At 38.8% G+C, this 14,785-nt stretch overlaps 1 protein-coding gene across 2 annotated transcripts in view; it reads right to left on the reverse strand.

Annotated features, from left to right (window-relative positions):
* HELB (DNA helicase B) overlaps positions 1-14,785 on the reverse strand; it is a 66,225-nt gene that overhangs the window by 37,157 nt on the left and 14,283 nt on the right. For both annotated transcript variants that reach the window (XM_033221364.1, XM_033221363.1), the window contains exons 7-11: positions 12,824-12,978; positions 3,470-3,551; positions 2,708-2,767; positions 1,275-1,503; positions 355-498 (exon numbers count right to left, since the gene is read on the reverse strand). In XM_033221364.1, the coding sequence (XP_033077255.1) occupies positions 355-498; positions 1,275-1,503; positions 2,708-2,767; positions 3,470-3,551; positions 12,824-12,978 (670 nt within the window). The remainder of the gene's footprint in view (positions 1-354; positions 499-1,274; positions 1,504-2,707; positions 2,768-3,469; positions 3,552-12,823; positions 12,979-14,785) is intronic.

Raw genomic sequence — 14,785 nt, forward strand, 5'->3', positions numbered from 1 at the left:
GTTTTGTAAATCAAAATTAAGGCACAAAAGGATTCATGATGAACAAAATATCAGAACTTAACCAAAGATAAGATGAGTACAGTGCCATGCCAAGCCATACTGGAGACTCAGGCAGGGAGGGGAAGACCTAAAGGAGGAGACTTTACCTATAATGCCTTCATTTCTAAAAATAAAGAGAGCTCTGGAGCAAAAAAGAGCAAAAGGCTGGCGTCTCTATATTATGTTCTGTACTTTCACATATTTTGTTTCCTAATTTTTGTTTGCTAATAAGTGCAACAAAAAATTATGAAAACAATGCAAGGTGCTGTAAGGTTGATAAATTATTTAAAGGATTTTATAAAAGTCCCCTCTTACCTGAAAAGTGTGAATAGTTCTTGCCCATGCATGTTTTATGCGACAATATTTCATCAGCTTCTTAAAATCCACAGTTACTTCCAGGCCAGCCATATTATTAATGGTCAAAGATCTTCTCATTCCAAAAGTTACATCAGTTACATCCTGTCACCAAAACAAAGAACTCTTTTTCATACCTTCAAATATGTTCTACATTCAAATATGTTCAAAGATATTCTATCTTTGGGTCAAACATAAAATGTAAGAATTACAATTACCATTAAGAATTTCAAAAGGCTTAAAATTTGCATTTCAGCACAAACTGAATATATCTATACCCAAATATTTTAATAAACACAAATATAAGTTTTCAGTCTTTGAAACTTATCTTCAATTTGACTCTGAAGAACAGTCTGTTATTTCTTATTTTGAAGTCTATACATTTCATTTCTTATATTGACTACATAAGTCTGAGTAGATTCTTTGCAAAGTTTACTTTTCCTCACAGCTTTCAAGGAGGATATCTACACTGTGAGAATAAATACAAGGCAACCACTTCTATAGTTTGTACATTTAAGCAGCAACAAAGGAAATGATGCTTTTTAAAATATATGTCTTGTTTATGCCTTGTTTTTTGTTACTCAAGTACTTCAACTTTATTAAAAATGTTTCTTCATAAAATCTTCTAGAAAATATAAGAAGCAGCACTTCCCAACTCATTTTATGAGGCCAGCATTATTCTAATACTAAAGCCAGACGGGACATTACTAGATAACTACCCATATCCTTCATAAAAATGGATGCCCAAAATCCTTAACAAAAAATCATGAAACAAGAATGTCAACTCTGATATCATTAGATTCTGAATCAATCCTAGGACAATAAAATAACCAAATATATCTCTAATTAGTTAAAAGACATTATCTTCTGTTTTCACTTACATTCGTTATGAAAAATATTTCTCCATTGCACAGTCGAACATTACTTTCAAAGTCATGCTTATTTTTAGCAAAATCATGAAGAGTACCAGAAAAGTCTTCACCACTGGTGTCCAGATCATTATTTTGCTGACTTCCAGAAATATTTTCAGGGAGTAAGTCTGAGAGGTATGCATTCCTAGTACAACAAATTTTATCACCAATTCCAAACACAAGTCTGTTCTGATGGTCTCTGGGATAGAAAATGATAATATATAATCAAAGTCTGGAAAGTCTCCATTTCACTTGTTCAAGCATTAACTCCTACTCAGACTCGATTCAATTATCAGAATAATTCCCATATTTTCTTTACAACACTTTCATTCTCCAGTGGGCAACAAGAAATCAGGCTCCCATAGCTGTCGTCTGATTATTTATACATACTCTCTGCAGCGCCTCAAACTCAACGACATCTCCCAGTCAAATTTTTTCAAGTTAGAAATTTTGGCTTAAATGCTGATGCCTCTCCTCTCCCTTATATTCTAAAGGTTACCACAAATCTTGACTTTTTTTTCCTTTAAAATTAATCCTCTGCTCTCCTCTCTTATCATTACTCTATTTGAGGTCTTTTTGAGGTCTTACAGCACTTATACACATTTCTATTATAATAATTACGATACTGTATCAGTACAACAGCAGCAAATTGAGGAAGTGGTGGTGATAGGCCAGCTATTGCACTAACTGCTTTAGGTACATTATTTCATTTCATTCTTACTGCAACTCTGTAAGGGAAATTCTGTATCCATACCCGCTTTTACAGACGTGAGAGAGGGAAACAACCTGGCCCATCATCGCAGTTCCTGGGACCCTGGGTATATGGCCTCAAGCCCATGCTTTCTGGCCTCTTGCTGGGCTACCTGACAGATTTTTTTGTGTATCTTCCCTCAAAAGACAGGCACTCCACCTGTATCTTATACATATCTAGAATGTCTATACTTAGTGCAAAGCAGGTATTGGTCAATTCAAGAGAAATGAATTAATTTTTCCTATGTATGACCACAGTGGCTTGTCTACACTCACGTTTCTCTGATAGACAGACATTCACTAAGTTGCTCTCTGCAGGCACCCTGTTGCTAAGGTTCTCAGAAACACTACACACATAATTTTTAAAATTCCCCTGTGCTCCCCATGCTTATCTTGGAGAAGCTGAAGGCTGCTAAGGTTGAAACCAAAAAAATGTCACTCCTAATTTTTCTTTTTATTCCACTCATTACTAAAATATCAATTCCCAAGGATGTATTCATATATTGTATTTAATTGAAGAGATCATTATATTTCACAAATGGAAAAAAAGCTATTTTTAAATATATGGAAATAGGTGACAAACATCAAAGCGAAGATAAAAACAGCAAATCAAAGGACTCTCCTTAAAAGTTTCAGTTCTCGAAAACACTCACTTGTTGAGGTGGCCTGTGTAGTGTTTGCAGCAGCAGTCATTAATTAGATCACAGTCTTGCCTGAAACACAGGAAAATGCAGGGGTCACCTTAATGGTACCTGCTACACGTTTACTTTTGTTATCAACAATTATGACATACTAGATTCTACAAAAAGTTTCCAAGACTTTCTCTAGGAAATAGTATTTTTGTAGTTTTTTGTTTCTGTTTTGGTTTTGGTTTTTGTTTTGAGACACGGTCTTGCACTGTCGCCCAGGCTGCAGTGCAGTGGCACCATCTCAGCTCACTGCAACCTCCAACTCACAGGTTCAAGTGATTCTCCTGCCTCAGCCTCTCAAGTAGCTGGGATTACAGGTGTGCGCCACGATGCCTAGCTAATTTTTGTATGTTTAGTAGGCAGAGGGTGCTCACCATGTTGGCCAGGCTGGTCTCAAACTCCTGACCTCAAGTGATCCGCCCACCTTGGCCTCTCAAAGTGCTGGGATTACAGGTGTGAGCCACTGAGTCCAGCCTGTAGTTTTTATCTTAATATAAGCTTTTGTTCCATTCAGAGTCCCCATGAACTTCTAAATATAATACTTGGTGGAAAGAGCTCTGTTTAGAAAGTGCCCTCTGCCATGTCTAACAAAGATATACCCCAAAATAAGAAAGAGAAATAACAGTGATGAAATATTGGAATCTCCCATCCAAATAGGATCTATATTAATAAGTTATGAGATTTAAAAGCTAGATTAAAAATATTAAAGTATTTTAAATGCTTTACCTTCTAAATGCAATAAATTGTGATGTTTTTGCATTTTGCAAGTCATTTTCTTGCAGTAAAGTTTTAACTGCAGAATATAAACCTAATAATTCAAGAGAAAAAAGTTAACACAGAAAATCACCAAATTATAATACAATTTCTACAAAGAAACTAATTTGGAATTCCTGGTAAGGGGCCCTGGGAAAATATCGCACCAAATGGAATACAAGTTCACCATGGGAATGTCAACCTCATTCCCCCACATCAGCCAGGGCAATAGGAAAGAGAATGAAAAGAAGGGTTCCAAGACAACCCACCCTCAACAGAGAGGTCAACCCCTGGCCAGGACAGTTCCCCATTTGTAATAGACTCATTGTGTATTTGCTGATGGTTTATGAACACTGAATTTAAGAAATAAACAGGAGTACAAAGTGTGTAACAGCATGACTAATGTAAAACATCCTGTTTTAAGCTCTTGTGATCATATTAGTAATGAGTTACACAACTTGACAATATACAGGCCTTATATGTTATATCACTTAATATGCAGGACACCCACATGTGGTAGGTGCTGTTATATTCAGAGCTGATATTCAACTGGCACGTACTTGTCTAAAACATAGCAATACTTCCGTATTAGCTGGAAAACAGCTACTCCCCTAACAACACAATGCTCTACTCCCCACCCCAACCATCTCTTTCCTTCTCCCCAGACCTCCCCATGATCTAGCAACTAAAAAGTTAACCCTGGCATAGTGGGGGCATCCATTCCAATGATGCTCATGCCCTACAGCCATTGGAGAGTCTCACTTCTGATGACATCCATATTGTGAATGTGAAAACTAAGGCTCATGGAAGTACAAGCATTTTCCCATGTGTGTTTCCCGAGTAGCAGAAGAATCACAAGGGAATAAAAAAGCCCATGCCTCGTGATGCCCTGCTCTGGGAAGACAAATTTAGCTGCCTGCTGAGCCCTTCATTTTTCAGATGAAGGAAGGATTACCGCTAGAAAACGGCCAAGACTCAGCTCACCCTCAGCCAACCCCTGGCTTCTGGAGCAGGAATTTCAAAAGGTCTCCCAGGATACTGTTATTTTTTACATGTACAGGATGGCACTGTTCCATACCTTGCTTTTTTCACTTTCTCCAAATCTTACAGATCGATATGTACAATGTATTTTATTAAATCTGAGATATACATTTTTCTCACATTTTAGCATCTCTGAAATTCTAGCCCAAATATGAATCCTGTCTTAGGTCTTAGTACTTTGTAATAATGGGCATAATTTACTTAATAACTTAATTATTAGTGAAAAAGTACTATATGCTTCTCTGAGGAATATTTACTCAATGTCCTTAAAGAAGAGACTAATTTTCCAGCAGAAGTTTTCAATTTAGAAAAGCAGCATCAGGTAAGCTCTGCTACCAGTCTAAAATGGACCATTTTTTTAAAAAGTATATTCTCATTAATGCAAAGAATGGGTACCAGAAATAAAACCAACAATATTTTAGGTAGAATTAAGTGAAGTGGCAAAGAAAGAGATCTGTTTAAGTCTCATTTTCCTCATCTGTAAATAGGACTTACTATTAACTAAGCTGTGAGAATAAACATTAGCTATTAATTATTTAACATACATTTACAAGTCACAAAACAATATGTAGCTTACAAACCAATTTATGTAAAACTGAAATAGAGCCTCGGGGCGGAGCAAGATGGCCGAATAGGAACAGCTCCAGTCTCCAACTCCCAGCGCGAGCGACACAGAAGACCGGTGATTTCTGCATTTTCAACTGAGGTACTGGGGTCATCTCTCTAGGGAGTGCCGGACAATCGGTGCGGGTCAGCTACTGCAGCCTGACCAGCGTGAGCTGAAGCAGGGCGAGGCATCGCCTCACCTGGAAGCGCAAGGGGGAAGGAAATCCCTTTTCCTAGCCAGGGGAACTGAGACACACAACAATTGGAAAATCGGGTAACTCCCACCCCAATACTGCGCTTTAAGGAAACAGGCACACCAGGAGAATATATCCCACACCTGGCCGGGAGGGTCCCACGCCCACGGAGCCTCCCTCACTGCTAACACAGCCGTCTGCTGCGATCTATCCGCAAGGCAGCAGCGAGGCTGGGGGAGGGGCGCCCGCCATTGCTGAGGCTTAAGTAGGTAAACAAAGCCGCTGGGAAGCTCGAACTGGGTGGAGCTCACAGCAGCTCAAGGAAGCCTGCCTGTCTCTGTAGACTCTACCGCTGCGGACAGCGCACAGCTGCAGTCCATTAGGGGAAGAGCGGGGCCACTGCAGACCCGAACGACTCTGTCTGACAGCTTTGGGGAGAGCCGTGGATCTCCTAACGCGGAGGTTGAGATCTGAGAACGGACAGACTGCCTGCTCAGGTGGGTCCCTGACCCCTGAGTAGCCTAGCTGGGAGACATCCCCCACTAGGGGCAGTCTGATACCCCACACCTCACAGGGTGGCGTCACCCCTGAGAGGAAACTTCCAAAGAAAGAATCAGACAGGTACACTCACTGTTCAGCAATATTCTATCTTCGGCAACCTCTGCTGCTGATACCCAGGCAAACAGGGTCTGGAGTGGACCTCAAGCAATCTCTAACAGACCAACAGACAGTCCTTCTGACTGTCAGACGGAAAACTATCAAACAGGAAGGACACCTATACCAAAACCCCATCAGTACGTCACCATCATCAAAGTCCAGAGACAGATAAAACCACAAAGATGGGGAAGAAGCAGGGCAGAAAAGCTGGAAATTCAAGAAATAAGAGCGCATCTCCCCCTGCAAAGGAGCGCAGCCCATTGCCAGCAACGGATCAAAGCTGGTCAGAGAATGACTTTGACGAGATGAGAGAAGAAGGCTTCAGTCCATCAAACCTCTCAGAGCTAAAGGAGGAATTACGTACCCAGCGCAAAGAAACTAAAAATCTTGAAAAAAAAGTGGAAGAATTGACAGCTAGACTAATTAATGCAGAGAAGATCATAAACGAAATGACAGAGATGAAAACCATGACACGAGAAATACGTGACAAATGCACAAGCTTCGGTAACCGACTCGATCAACTGGAGGAAAGAGTATCAGCGATTGAGGATCAAATGAATGAAATGAAGCGAGACGAGAAACCAAAAGAAAAAAGAAGAAAAAGAAATGAACAAAGCCTGCAAGAAGTATGGGATTATGTAAAAAGACCAAATCTACGTCTGATTGGGGTGCCTGAAAGTGAGGGGGAAAATGGAACCAAGTTGGAAAACACTCTTCAGGATATCATCCAGGAGAACTTCCCCAACCTAGTAGGGCAGGCCAACATTCAAATTCAGGAAATACAGAGAACGCCACAAAGATACTCCTCCAGAAGAGCAACTCCAAGACACATAATTGCCAGATTCACCAAAGTTGAAATGAAGGAAAAAATCTTAAGGGCAGCCAGAGAGAAAGGTCGGGTTACCCACAAAGGGAAGCCCATCAGAATAACAGCAGACCTCTCGGCAGAAACTCTACAAGCCAGAAGAGAGTGGGGGCCAATATTCAACGTTCTTAAAGAAAAGAATTTTAAACCCAGAATTTCATATCCAGCCAAACTAAGCTTCATCAGTGAAGGAGAAATAAAATCCTTTACAGATAAGCAAATGCTTAGAGATTTTGTCACCACCAGGCCTGCCTTACAAGAGACCCTGAAGGAAGCCCTAAACATGGAAAGGAACAACCGGTACCAGCCATTGCAAAAACATGCCAAAATGTAAAGACCATGGAGGCTAGGAAGAAACTGCATCAACTAACGAGCAAAATAACCAGTTAATATCATAATGACAGGATCAAGTTCACACATAACAATATTAACCTTAAATGTCAATGGACTAAATGCTCCAATTAAAAGACACAGACTGGCAAACTGGATAAAGAGTCAAGACCCATCAGTCTGCTGTATTCAGGAGACCCATCTCACATGCAGAGACATACATAGGCTCAAAATAAAGGGATGGAGGAAGATCTACCAAGCAAATGGAGAACAAAAAAAAGCAGGGGTTGCAATCCTAGTCTCTGATAAAACAGACTTTAAACCATCAAAGATCAAAAGAGACACAGAAGGCCATTACATAATGGTAAAGGGATCAATTCAACAGGAAGAGCTAACTCTCCTAAATATATATGCACCCAATACAGGAGCACCCAGATTCATAAAGCAAGTCCTTAGAGACCTACAAAGAGACTTAGACTCCCATACAATAATAATGGGAGACTTCAACACTCCACTGTCAACATTAGACAGATCAACCAGACAGAAAGTTAACAAGGATATCCAGGAATTGAACTCATCTCTGCACCAAGCGGACCTAATAGACATCTATAGAACTCTCCACCCCAAATCAACAGAATATACATTCTTCTCAGCACCACATCGCACTTATTCCAAAATTGACCACATAATTGGAAGTAAAGCACTCCTCAGCAAATGTACAAGAACTGAAATTATAACAAACTGTCTCTCAGACCACAGTGCAATCAAACTAGAACTCAGGACTAAGAAACTCAATCAAAACCGCTCAACTACATTGAAACTGAACAACCTGCTCCTGAATGACTACTGGGTACATAACGAAATGAAAGCAGAAATAAAGATGTTCTTTGAAACCAATGAGAACAAAGATACAACATACCAGAATCTCTGGGACACATTTAAAGCAGTGTGTAGAGGGAAATTTATAGCACTAAATGCCCACAAGAGAAAGCAGGAGAGATCTAAAATTGACACTCTAACATCACAATTAAAAGAACTAGAGAGGCAAGAGCAAACACATTCAAAAGCTAGCAGAAGGCAAGAAATAACTAAGATCAGAGCAGAACTGAAGGAGATAGAGACACAAAAAACCCTCCAAAAAATCAATGAATCCAGGAGTTGGTTTTTTGAAAAGATCAACAAAATTGACAGACCGCTAGCTAGACTAATAAAGAAGAAAAGAGAGAAGAATCAAATAGACGCAATAAAAAATGATAAAGGGGATATCACCACCGACCCCACAGAAATACAAACAACCATCAGAGAATACTATAAATGCCTCTACGCAAATCAACTAGAAAATCTAGAAGAAATGGATAATTTCCCGGACACTTACACTCTTCCAAGACTAAACCAGGAAGAAGTTGAATCCCTGAATAGACCAATAGCAGGCTCTGAAATTGAGGCAACAATTAATAGCCTACCCACCAAAAAAAGTCCAGGACCAGATGGATTCACAGCTGAATTCTACCAGAGGTACAAGGAGGAGCTGGTACCATTCCTTCTGAAACTATTTCAATCAATAGAAAAAGAGGGAATCCTCCCTAACTCTTTTTATGAGGCCAACATCATCCTGATAGCAAAGCCTGGCAGAGACACAACAAAAAAAGAGAATTTTAGACCAATATCCCTGATGAACATCGATGCAAAAATCCTCAATAAAATACTGGCAAACCGATTCAGCAGCACATCAAAAAGCTTATCCACCATGATCAAGTGGGCTTCATCCCTGGGATGCAAGGCTGGTTCAACATTCGCAAATCAATAAACGTAATCCAGCATATAAACAGAACCAAAGACAAGAACCACATAATTATCTCAATAGATGCAGAAAAGGCTTTTGACAAAATTCAACAGCCCTTTATGCTAAAAACGCTCAATAAATTGGTATTGATGGAACGTACCTCAAAATAATAAGAGCTATTTATGACAAACCCACAGCTAATATCATACTGAATGGGCAAAAACTGGAAAAATTCCCTTTGAAAACTGGCACAAGACAGGGATGCCCTCTCTCACCACTCCTATTCAACATAGTGTTGGAAGTTCTGGCTAGGGCAATCAGGCAAGAGAAAGAAATCAAGGGTATCCAGTTAGGAAAAGAAGAAGTCAAATTGTCCCTGTATGCAGATGACATGATTGTATATTTAGAAAACCCCATCGTCTCAGCCCAAAATCTCCTTAAGCTGATAAGCAACTTCAGCAAAGTCTCAGGATACAAAATTAATGTGCAAAAATCACAAGCATTCTTATACACCAGTAACAGACAAGCAGAGAGCCAAATCAGGAATGAACTTCCATTCACAATTGCTTCAAAGAGAATCAAATACCTAGGAATCCAGCTTACAAGGGATGTAAAGGACCTCTTCAAGGAGAACTACAAACCACTGCTCAGTGAAATCAAAGAGGACACAAACAAATGGAAGAACATACCATGCTCATGGATAGGAAGAATCAATATCGTGAAAATGGCCATACTGCCCAAGGTTATTTATAGATTCAATGCCATCCCCATCAAGCTACCAATGACTTTCTTCACAGAATTGGAAAAAACTGCTTTAAAGTTCATATGGAACCAAAAAAGAGCCCGCATTGCCAAGACAATCCTAAGTCAAAAGGACAAAGCTGGAGGCGTCACGCTACCTGACTTCAAACTATACTACAAGGCTACAGTAACCAAAACAGCATGGTACTGGTACCACAACAGAGATATAGACCAATGGAACAGAACAGAGTCCTCAGAAATAATACCACACATCTACAGCCATCTGATCTTTGACAAACCTGAGACAAACAAGAAATGGGGAAAGGATTCCCTATTTAATAAATGGTGCTGGGAAAATTGGCTAGCCATAAGTAGAAAGCTGAAACTGGATCCTTTCCTTACCCCTTATACGAAAATTAATTCAAGATGGATTAGAGACTTAAATGTTAGACCTAATACCATAAAAACCCTAGAAGAAAATCTAGGTAGTACCATTCAGGACATAGGCATGGGCAAGGACTTCATGTCTAAAACACCAAAAGCAACGGCAGCAAAAGCAAAAATTGACACATGGGATCTAATTAAACTAAAGAGCTTTTGCACAGCTAAAGAAACTACCATCAGAGTGAACAGGCAACCTACAGAATGGGAAAAAATTTTTGCAACCTACTCATCTGACAAAGGGCTAATATCCAGAATCTACAAAGAACTCAAACAAATATACAAGAAAAAAACAAACAACCCCATCAAAAAGTGGGGAAAGGATATGAACAGACATTTCTCAAAAGAAGACATCCATACAGCCAACAGACACATGAAAAAATGCTCGTCATCACTCGCCATCAGAGAAATGCAAATCAAAACTACAATGAGATACCATCTCACACCAGTTAGAATGGCAATCATTAAGAAGTCAGGAAACAACAGGTGTTGGAGAGGATGTGGAGAAATAGGAACACTTTTACACTGTTGGTGGGATTGTAAACTAGTTCAACCATTATGGAAAACAGTATGGCATTTCCTCAAGGATCTAGAACTAGATGTACCATATGACCCAGCCATCCCACTACTGGGTATATACCCAAAGGATTATAAATTACTCTACTACAAAGACACATGCACACGTATGTTTATTGCGGCACTATTCACAATAGCAAAGACTTGGAATCAACCCAAATGTCCATCTGTGACAGACTGGATTAAGAAAATGTGGCACATATACACCATGGAATACTATGCAGCCATAAAAAAGGATGAGTTTGCATCCTTTGTAGGGACATGGATGCAGCTGGAAACCATCATTCTTAGCAAACTATCACAAGAAGAGAAAACCAAACACCGCATGTTCTCACTCATAGGTGGGAACTGAACAATGAGATCACTTGGACTCGGGAAGGGGAACATCACACACTGGGGCCTATCATGGGGAGGGGGGAGGAGGGAGGGATTGCATGGGGGAGTTATACATGATATAAACGTCATGCACATGTACCCTAGAACTTAAGTATAATAAAAAAAAATAAAAAAAAATAAAAAACTGAAATAAACATGTTTGTATATGGATACAATAAGGTTAAAAGGATAAACACCAAGCTTTTACTGTGTGTGTGACCTTAATGGGATTGTCCTGGGGGAAGAAGAGAAAGGAAAATTACCAGGGAACATTAATTCTTACTTCAAACATTCCTGTATCGTTGACTTTTTTTTTTAAGGAGTATTGTTTCTCAAACCATTGGCCCCCACAATCGAAAGCAATCTTGCAACAAATTTCATCAGTCACTAGTAAGTATTCAGTTAGGTCTACTTGATTCTTTGTACTCTGATGTTTGAAAATATATTTATATTTGTTTACTTTTTAATTATCTGTTTCCCACACTAGAATGAAAGCACAATAACCTCAGGGACAATCTTTTTAATCTTTTCCTCTGCTTCATCTATTGTACCTAGTATATAACAGGAGCTTAATAAGTATTTGCTGAATGAAAAATAAAAAGAAAAAAATAGTTTCTACAATAAATTTTAAAAAGCACATTATAGAACACTATGTATGATCTCATTTATTTAAATACATTGTTGTAACATGTGAATGATTACTAACCCAAGGGAAATGAGATTGGGGACACACACTAAGGGGAAAAGGCTAACAGATGAAGTTGTATGTCATCACTTTCACATACACAGTGAAAGTGGTTAAGTGGGAAGGATATACCTTTGAGAACAGTGGCAACTACAAAAAGTCCTCAATAACAATCATTTAAACCTTTACTAAGTCAATTTTGAGAAAACCATTACACCATCTTTAAAAGGTTTGCTAGGTGAGTTTATAATGAAAATAAAGATCAATAGATAGGTTCAATCTATTTAAATGAATTCACTTGCAATAGCTAATTTAATAACATCTATTAGTCACAACAAACTGACATTTATAGAGTGTCTCATAACTGATGAATGCCCTCAACCCTCATAATAGCTCCACAGGAAGTTCCACTATGGTTCCCATTTTACAAATGGTTAATAACATGACACAGGTCATATACATAAAGGAAAAGACTTCCTGTCCCACATTCGTTCTCAACCCTGTCCTGCTGTCATCCTAACATCCATAATTAGAAGGCATGCTTCTACTCATTTTATAAAACAGAACTATTAGGAATTAAACTTGGCAACAGTTTGAGTCACAATTTTTGTTTCAGAAACAAAATAAAAGTACTTGCTTTTATTAGCATTGAGTATTTGTATTCAAAATGAATGTATTTCCTTTTCAAATTGCAAGGAAGGAAAAACTTCATTAATTAAGACTTACTTTCTCCTAAATAAACCTGAATTATTGGGGCTTTGCTTTATTTTAAACAAAATCACCTACATCCATTTATTCACTCAACAAAATTTACAGAGCATTTATGTGTCAAGAGCTTACTTCTTTATAAAATTCTAGAGTATTCTGCTTTTGATGATTACTAAGTTAGTTCATTTATTTTCAATGTCTCATTTTTTTGCTAGCAATATTTTTCTTTACCATCAAAGAAAATTATAACTAGTCATTTAATAACTATGTTACAAAACTTAAATACTTATACTTAACCCTACATCTCATAGAAGTTTATACTTACAAGAGTGATGATTAGTTTTAGATGACTGAGAACTGGCATCCTCTTCTGGGAGTCTGACAAAAATAAATGTCTTATCTTGAATTGAGATGGGTAATGTCAGATTATCAGAGATACTTAGTTCTGCATCAAATTTTGGAAACTGGCGTCTTGAGATTCTTGAATAAAGATAACACACACGCGCAAAGAACATTATCATCCAAAAATGTCTTCATATATGATCAGAGCTAATGTCCTATAATAATTAGTATCTATTAATAGATAACAGAGAGAAAGGGTCATCCAGGTATGCATTATAAACAGTAAATGAGTTTTATAATAGAAGACAATAAAGTTATGGTACTACATGTTAGCAATCAGTCCTTAGCAAACTAATAGGATCAGAAAAAAAAAAAATTATCAGAGGGTTTACTAGACACCATTCTGAAAACCTGGTCTATTTATCTCCAGACCACAAAAGAACCATGCAAGGAAGGTATTATCCTTATTTCACAGGTAAACAATGTGAGGTTTAGTCAAGTATAGTGGGTTGCCCAAGGCCACAAAAATAGAAAACAGGAGAATTGGGAGGCAAATAGGCCCATTTTACTCCATATCCCTTTCTATTTAAATTAATTTGAACTGGTTCCGGCCTTTTCCACATGTTTACACTATATTCTCCTCCTTTCTTCTCTGTATATTCCACATATAATCCCAGTTTCCCAACTGAACCAAGTATCCACATCTAGTTGCTTCTATTCCTTCCTCATCCTTCTTTCATTCTTACGTTTTCCAAGACTAGCAAATCATATCAGAAAACAGAGTAAGGTATGGTTATCTGGAAGAAGACTGACTCCTTGACCAGACCTAACAGCAGCCTGGTCATCAGAGGTGGTGGTACCCTACTGTGTCTTCTTTACCCTTTCCCAAACAAAAGTGGAAAGGAACAGAGAGGGAATGAGGCTATTCTTGCTGGCGATAGGCCAGATTTAATTGGGACCTTAAGAATCATCACAGATTTCCTGTTTTGCTTCTGACCCAAGGCATGTAGCACCTTCTACCTCCAGGAGCTTTCCCCTGGTATATAGCAGGGATCCTTCACAGTCAATAAATATTTGAGCATTATGATTAAGGCAAAATGATGAAAGGAGCACAGCTAGAACCAAATGATATTGAAAGAGTTACTAAAAAGAACTCCTGAGATTCAGATAAAATTGAGTTCTGAGACATCTAATATGCTTTAGATTCCTCCAAGTTTCTTGGACTTTAAAATGACTAATCATCTACCAAAAATGGGGTGGCCTTTAGGTAGAAGCAGAAAGATTACAGGAAAAGAATATTCTACATCCAACTCCATTAGTTTTCTTAATGTCTTAATATGAACCCACATTGTCTACCCCATTCCTGTCAATTCCTCCTCTACTCCCACAGTTTTATCCACCAAGGTAGACAGAGGCTTAGAGAAAGTAGGTTTTGAATATTTTAGTTCAAGCTTGTCTGGCCCACAAGCCACATGAGGCCAAGTATGGCTTTAAATGCAGCCCAACACAAATTCACAAACTTTCTTAAAACATTATGAGATTTTCTTCACGATTTTTTGAGATGCAGTCGTGCTCTATCACCCAGGCTGGAGTGCAATGGCGCGATCTCGGCTCACTGCAATTTCTGCCTCCAGGGTTCAAGTCATTCTCCTGCCTCAACCTCCCGAGTAGCTGGGATCACAGGTGCCCACCGCCATGCCCAGCTAATTTTTGTTGTTGTTGTTGTTGTTGTTGAGATGGAGTCTTGCTCTGTTGCTCAGGCTGGAGTGCAGTGGCGCAATCTCAGCTCACTACAAGCTCCGCCTCTCAGGTTCACGCCATTCTCCTGCCTCAACCTCCCAAGTAGCTGGGACTACAGGTGCCTGCCACCACGCCCAGCTAATTTAATTTTTTGTATTTTTAATAGAGATGGGGTTTCACTGGGTTGGCCAGGCTGTTTTCAAAC

This window comes from Trachypithecus francoisi, unplaced genomic scaffold, assembly GCF_009764315.1.
Source record: "Trachypithecus francoisi isolate TF-2019V2 unplaced genomic scaffold, Tfra_2.0 Lachesis_group11, whole genome shotgun sequence".
In the NCBI taxonomy this organism is placed as follows: domain Eukaryota; kingdom Metazoa; phylum Chordata; class Mammalia; order Primates; family Cercopithecidae; genus Trachypithecus; species Trachypithecus francoisi.